This window comes from Condylura cristata, unplaced genomic scaffold, assembly GCF_000260355.1.
Source record: "Condylura cristata isolate star-nosed mole 26May11 unplaced genomic scaffold, ConCri1.0 scaffold00020, whole genome shotgun sequence".
Taxonomy (NCBI): Eukaryota; Metazoa; Chordata; class Mammalia; order Eulipotyphla; family Talpidae; genus Condylura; species Condylura cristata.
The window spans coordinates 23,616,474-23,623,693 of record NW_004567121.1 but is presented as its reverse complement, the minus strand read 5'-3'; the positions used below and the strand labels follow the sequence as shown (position 1 = coordinate 23,623,693).

The window sequence follows — 7,220 nt, the reverse complement described above, 5'->3', positions numbered from 1 at the left end:
AGGAGAGGTCTGCCACGCCATGTGGTCACCTCCGGGGCAGGCGGGGATCGAACTCATGCGGAAGTGGCTTTAGCTTCTTAATGCAGTGCTTTAACCCGCTGCACCACCAGAGAGGGCCCCCTATGTGTGAATTTTTTAATAAGCAAAAACAAGAAATACCATCTTGACATTATTGAGTCTTCCAAGCCACAGTACAGCTACATTGAAAAACAATCTGACAGTTTCTTAAAAAGATAAACATGAACTTACTAAATATGCCTAAGAATCTACTCAACAGAAATAAAATGTGTAAGAATATTTATAGCAACATTATGAAAAATAACCCAAAACTGTACAGAATCTAAAATATTTATCCGTTGTTTAATGGGTAAACTTATGTGGTATATCTTTAATGGGGTTTTTTTGTTTAAGATTACTTACAAAAATTACAAAAATTGGAGTATAGGTCAGAGGTGTGGGGCAGCGGGAAGAATTTACCATAGACAGAGCAGGGAGCAGAACAGGCAGACAGGCTGAAAAGCACTGCTGAGGAGAGCAGTGGGTGGGAGAGGAGAGGCCTCTCATCCCATGTGGGTCACCTCCCTGGCTGGGGATTGAACTTGTGCTTCAATGGCTACATATTGCTCCATGGTGCTGTGCCTTAAGCCATTGCACCACCAGAGAGGGCTCTAACTTTAATGGATTTAAAACAATAAAAGGAATGAGCTAGTTAAACATGCTATATATGGATGAACCTTGAAAATATTGATTGAAAATACCAGATGTAAATTGCTATATAAAAGAGGCAAGTTTTTAGAAACATAAAGCATACCAGTGATCTGCTAAGGCTAAGGGTACAAGTGGGGATTAACTGCAAAGAGAGGTATGAGCAAACTTCTGGGGCGGTAGAAAGGACTTTTCTTTTTCCTTAAAGATTTATTTTATTTATACATACAAGAACTGGGATACAGGCTACAGGTGCAGGGAGTGAGAGTAGGGAACAGAACAAGCAAATTGACTGAAGTACATTGCTGAGAGGAACAATGGATAGGTCCCTGATTACTTCCTTAGTTTTACTTGGAGTATCTTTAATTCTCTCAGAAACTCTTATAAAGACTGTAATTTTAAATCCATTGACAGGACAGGAATGAGATTCTAAGAGGTGAAGTGATAAAAGATGATTCAGCTCATAAATGAGAGTTAGAATCTGAACCTGTTTCCTGGGTATTGTATTGAGCTAATTCTCAGGACTGATAAATATTTAACATTTCTTTTCAGACAAGACTACTTTTACTTAAAAATTTGTTATGTAAACAAGGAAGCCCACTGACCCAAAAAGAACTAGCACAACTTGCTAGGTGAGTGCTTTAATTTGGTAATATTACAACCTTTTTTAAAGAAAATTAATACTCTGCTTTGTTTAAATTTAAGAAATGACTGATTCATTTATCAGAAAGCTTTTATTGTCTCATCCTCTATTTCCTTTACTTTTTTTCTTATTGCTTATCTTATGTATTTAAGTCAGATTAGCCTGACTTAAATATCTGATGATGGTACTATCTTTGTATAAATGTATTAAAGCTTCTAAGTGATACGAAAGTAATATTAAATATTTAAAATATCTCTGCTGCACTAACACAGATGCCTTCATATAAGCTTGTTCTTTTGCACTATATATAATTTTTCAGCTTTTACCTTTAAAATTTTTATGGGCGGTATATATAAGTAGGAAATGAGTATAGTTCATACATTCATGAATTTTAGTCAATGAAAAAAATCTCATAAAATTATTTAAAATATTCAACAAGTATGTTAGTAGCTAGTAATTTATGAGTTCCCAATACCAATGAGAAAAGAAAAAATTAATATTTGAAAATGTTGAGCTCCTCCTTTATCATCCAGTAAAGAATTCTGCTAATAATGATTGATCTCTAGTTATGTGGCATGGAACATGATAAGTAAATGCTTTTTTCACTCTTTTATTTCCCTCTTCCCCTTTGCCTCCCTAGTTCTTAGTTCTCTTTGGTAATCTGTTGGCTGCCCAGGACTCTCCACTGTGGCATCCTATTCAGGTGTGCCTCTTTTTCCCGATGTCTTCTACCCCAGATCCTTCCTTTCCCTGTCTGTCCTACATTTACATGAATATATCTTGATTTGACCTCATTCCATGGAGGCAGTGTTCTTTGTCAAGATAAAGACTAGTTTCTATAAAGAATTAATTGTGGTGATATGTTAGTAGTCACCAATGGCTTCTAGGTGTTAGCTTTTCAGGCGACGTGTTGACAGTTTAAAGGAACCTCCTGGAGATAGAGTATGCCTTAATGTAGATCAATGATTTTAATGATGAAAATTTGAGGCATTATTAGGAACCAAAAGACTCTTTGTGAACCTTTTCATGTCCTCAAAATCAAATCACATAGATATCTAATTAATAAGACAAACTAGATTTTACCCTCTTATTATATAGAAGTTTTGAATCTGAAAACATGAAAGTAATTTGCTATTTCTTCTTACCATCCTCAGAATGACTGATGGATATTCAGGAAGTGATCTCACAGCTTTGGCAAAAGACGCAGCACTGGGTCCTATCCGAGGTAAGTATACAAAGGGCTGAAACGGAGTTATTTATTACACCACTTTAGAAGTTCTGTATCACTTTAAGAAGTCCATTGTGAGAGATCTTTTTAAATAGTTTGAAAAATCATAATGCTCTACCATCGGAAACAACACAAGGTAGTTTTTAGCATTAAAATCAGCAAACTTTTCTGGAAAGGGCTTATATCATACATTTTAGGCTTCTGGGCCACAGATACTCTCTACTGCATTTTTTCCCTGGTACTGTATGAATGGTACATAAAACCATTCATAGCTTATAGACCACATAAAGACAGTCCATGAGTCATATTGGACTGTGACCCCTTTTCTTTTTTAAAGATTTTTATATACAAGAGCTGGAGTTCAGGCCAGAGTTGCATGGGGGTGAGAGGATTCACCAGAGATAGAGTGGGCAGCAGAGCAGGTGGATTGACTGCAATACACTGCTGAGGGGAGCAGTAGGTGGGACAGGATAAGTCTGCCAGGCCATGTGGGTCACCTCCCTGGCCAGGGATCAAGCTCATGCTACAGTGGCTGTGACTAGCTTCATAGTGCTGTGCTTTAACCTATTGTGCCAGCAGGGAGGGCCCCTGATCCCTTTTCTAGCAGCTTTCACTTGCTGTTAGTAGGTAATCAGCAGAAAAACAAACTTTTTTTTTTTTTAAGATTATTTATTTGTGCATACAGAACTGGGGTACAGGCCAGAGGTGCAGGGGCGATGAGACGATTCACCAGAGACAGAGGAACAGGACAGGCAGATCTATGAAGTACACTGCTCAGGGGAATGGTGGGGCGATGCAGGAGAGATTTGCTGCCCCATGTGGATCATTTCTGGGGCAGGGATTGAACTTGAAGTGGCTGCACTAGCTTGCAATGCTATGTCCTAACCCATTGTGCCACCAGGGAGGGCCCAGATCTATTTATTTTTTTTACTTATGCATATAAGCTGGGGTGTAGGCCAGGGGTGCAGAGCAGTGAGAGGATCACCAGAGACAGAGTGAGGTGCAGAGCAGGCAGATCTACTGAAATACACTGCTGAGGGGAGCAGCAGGTGAGACAGGAGCATTCTGTGTGCCATGTGGATCAGCTCCCTGGGTGGGGCTCAAACTCCTACTGTAGTGGCTGCCAGTAGCTTCATAATGAAAAACAAAAATTTTTTGAAGCAAGTAAAAATGAATAAAAATGAAAATAACTTATATTTTGGTTTTTCATTTCAGTATTTCAATTGAAATTGTGTTTAAGGGAACTTAGATAAAGAAATTTTTGTTTTTATTGTCACATATCTTTTGGAGAATTGTAGCAAAGTACTCATTACTTTTTTGATTTAAGGTACTTTATTGTTTCTGAAATACCACATCTAATTTTTTTTTTTTTTTAAGATTTATTTATTTATTCATACAGAACTGGGGTACAGGCCAGAGATGCGGAGGGTGAGAGGATTCACCAGAGACAGAGTGGGAAGCAGAACAGGCAGATCGATGAAGTACACTGCTGAGGGGAGCAGCGGGCGGGGTCAGGAGAGGTCTGCCGCGCCATGTGGTCACCTCCCTGGCAGGCGGGAATCGAATTCATGCAGAAGTGGCTTTAGTTTCTCAGTGCAATGCTTTAACCCGCTGCGCCACCAGGGAGGGCCAATACCACATCTAATTTTTAAGTTGAATTGGATTAAACATTCTCTAATATTGCTTTGTAGTAGATACTTATAGTGACTGTTCATAGTGGGTAGTTGATATTCCTAATTATACCCCGAGAAAACTAATTGTAATGATACAATAGAACATGGATCATGCAACTTCCAGAACCCATCACTTACAGTGAAATAGGCTACTGTGTAAAGAACTGCTGCAAAAACATAATAAAGTCTAGTTTAGGGAGTGAACTCAGAAACAGTGGCAGCCAATATATGAGTCTCATGTATTTTCACCTATTAATCTGAGGCAGACAAACATTGTAGGTTAAACAAAAACTAATTAATGCCTTTTATAAAGCACATCCCCATTTTGTAAAAAAATAGGCAGTATGCAAAAAAACTGAATTGAATCCCCCTGCATTATTCCTAAGATGAACTATCCCTAAGCATTCATAAATTGTGCACTTAATTTTGTGTGTGTTTTCTTTAAATATAAATTAATTACATTGAAGCTGTACCTTTGGTTTTTGTTGCCCACCAATTTAAATGTCAAAATCTTTTTTTTTTTCCTAACTGGCTTACTTTTTCTATTTTACAGAACTGAAACCAGAACAAGTGAAGAATATGTCTGCCAGTGAGGTATAATGTTTTACAATTTTTTTTTTTTTTTTGGAGTAGAAGACCTAGATGCAGGCCAGAAGTTCAGTGGGTGAGAGGATTCCCAGAGACAGAGTGGGGAGCAGAACAGGCAGATCTACTGAAATACACTGCTGAGGGGAGCAGCAGGCAAGACAGGAGAGGTGCACTGTGCCATGTGGGCCAGCTCCCTGGCAGGCATCCAACTCATGCTGCAGTGGCTGCAGATAGCTTCCTAGTGCGGCTCTTTAACCAGTTTCCCCACCAGTGAGGCACTTCAGCACTATCACACTTCTACCTGAATTCAATCCCTGGCCAGGGCCAGGGAGCTGACCCACATATGATGCAGCAGACCTTTCCTGTCTCACCTGTTGCTCCCCTCAGTGGTGTGTCTCAGTCAGTCTGCCTGTTCTGCTCCTCACTCTCTCTCTGGTGAATCTTCTCATCTTCCACTCTCTGGCCTACACCTAAGGCCACTTCTTTTATGCAAAAATAAATAAATAAAATGAAATGTTGAAATCTAAGAAATTAAACATGTAATATATATCAGTAAAACATTTTTTTAAAATATTTATTTATTTATGCATACTGAACTGGGGTACAGGCCAGAGGTCTAGTGGTCATGAGAGGATTCACTACCTCTGTATAACATTGCTAAAGAATAGTATTACATCTGTCAGTTCATTGTTGGGTTAACTAATGTATGTGTTCATTGTTTTTATTATTATTTTTTTAATCTAGATGAGAAATATTCGATTAGCTGACTTCACTGAATCCTTGAAAAAGATAAAACGCAGTGTGAGCCCTCAAACTTTAGAAGCATACATACGTTGGAACAAGGACTTTGGAGACACTACTGTTTAACAAAATGCCTTTGTAAGCTTACAGAATATTTTACTTTCCAAGAGATCACCATCTCAAAGAATAGTTATCAGCTACAGAATTCAGCATAAGTTTACAGGACTTCTCAGAGTCTAAAATAATATTTGTGTACCCCAAGATGAACCAGAAAACAAATTTGAATAAAAATATAATGTAAATGGAATATTTTGTTTTTAAGGGCTTCTTGCCTTGATGATCATGATTACCCCAATGGGCACTGTTAGAGTACATCAAAAGTTATTTCTGGTCTTCTTTACCAATATAATCATAATGTAAATAATAATTTGTATATTGTGTTGCAGATGAACGTATTCCAGAGACAGTAAATGTTAGAAGACACAAGAGCCTTTGGTTGTTTGTCTTCTGATATCTTTACTTAAGTGTAATACTTTTCTTTTCCTTCCCCACTTTCCTCTTTCCTGCAGGTAAATGAAAGCCAAACACTGTTTTGTTTTGTTTTTTTCTCTTTTGTTTTTACAAATTCAGTGTGCCAAACGAAATTTTTTTCTATGTAGCAGTAATATGAAAAGGTATTTGAGAGTTATTTTTCTTCATAAGCCTACAGATGTTAAACAGTTATGTACTTTTGACTTTTTATTTTTCTATTAGCTTACTTCCAAACAATTTAGAAAGCAATATGATGGCTATAAAACTAATGTAGTAAAATAGAAGGTTTGAGTTCCTGTGTCATCCAGTATGTCCATCAATCCTCTTGTGACCAGTATTCTTTTTTTTTAGTGTATTTGTCTATTGTAGACTGTTAACTTATTCCTAGTGGAATTTGTTTTGGGCAAGAATTACTTTAATATTTAATAAAGACAGCTTTAAATGCTGTAAAAGTGGTTCCATTGCAAGATAAGGGAAGTACTGGGAGCTAAGATGTTTCTAATTTATTGCTTATTACTTTCTTACTGTTTACAGGATAATTATAAGCCAGTAAAGCTACTGTCTTTTATTCTCAATAATTATTAATCCCTTCAAATGAAACTTTAAAATTACTGTTTTTATACATTGTGTATTTTATAGTTTTTTTGTGCTCACTTTGTTAACTAAAAAGTTTTAGCCTATTAATCTACCTTTTGTTCCCCCAAAAATGTACAGTAATTCTGCTTCTTGTTTGTACGACTATGCCTGGATTTTTATTGTAAAAATGTCATTGTAGGAAGTAGCGATGCTTATATGGCCTTTTAAATATCGTAATAAAGGCAAATAGATATTTGCCCTTAGTTTACTGGTTAAAGTTTGTTTACAGAAATTTTCTTTGGTGCTGAAATAATGTTACATAAAATGCCAGATGTGGAAAGAAATAATTTTATAGTACTAACAAAAATTTTTCATTTAGGAAAAAATCTTTGATTTTTGAGAGGTTACATTAAAATTAAAAGCTTGCCCCTACTATATAAGGATTTTAAATGAAAACATTCCTAATTTTATTCTTGCTCTTGTTAAAAATTTATCTACATAGAGAAAATATGATTACTTAAATCAGAAGTTGTTT

The 7,220-nt window shown here is 36.6% G+C and overlaps 1 protein-coding gene across 3 annotated transcripts in view; it reads left to right on the top strand.

The window, feature by feature from the left end:
- The window catches only part of SPAST (spastin), a 44,341-nt gene extending 37,400 nt beyond the window's left edge, over positions 1-6,941 (top strand). For all 3 annotated transcript variants that reach the window (XM_012727634.1, XM_004686314.2, XM_004686313.2), the window contains 4 exons: positions 1,258-1,337; positions 2,503-2,573; positions 4,803-4,843; positions 5,582-6,941. In XM_012727634.1, the coding sequence (XP_012583088.1) occupies positions 1,258-1,337; positions 2,503-2,573; positions 4,803-4,843; positions 5,582-5,704 (315 nt within the window). In that variant the 3' untranslated portion in view covers positions 5,705-6,941. The remainder of the gene's footprint in view (positions 1-1,257; positions 1,338-2,502; positions 2,574-4,802; positions 4,844-5,581) is intronic.
- The last annotated feature ends 279 nt before the right edge of the window (positions 6,942-7,220 follow it).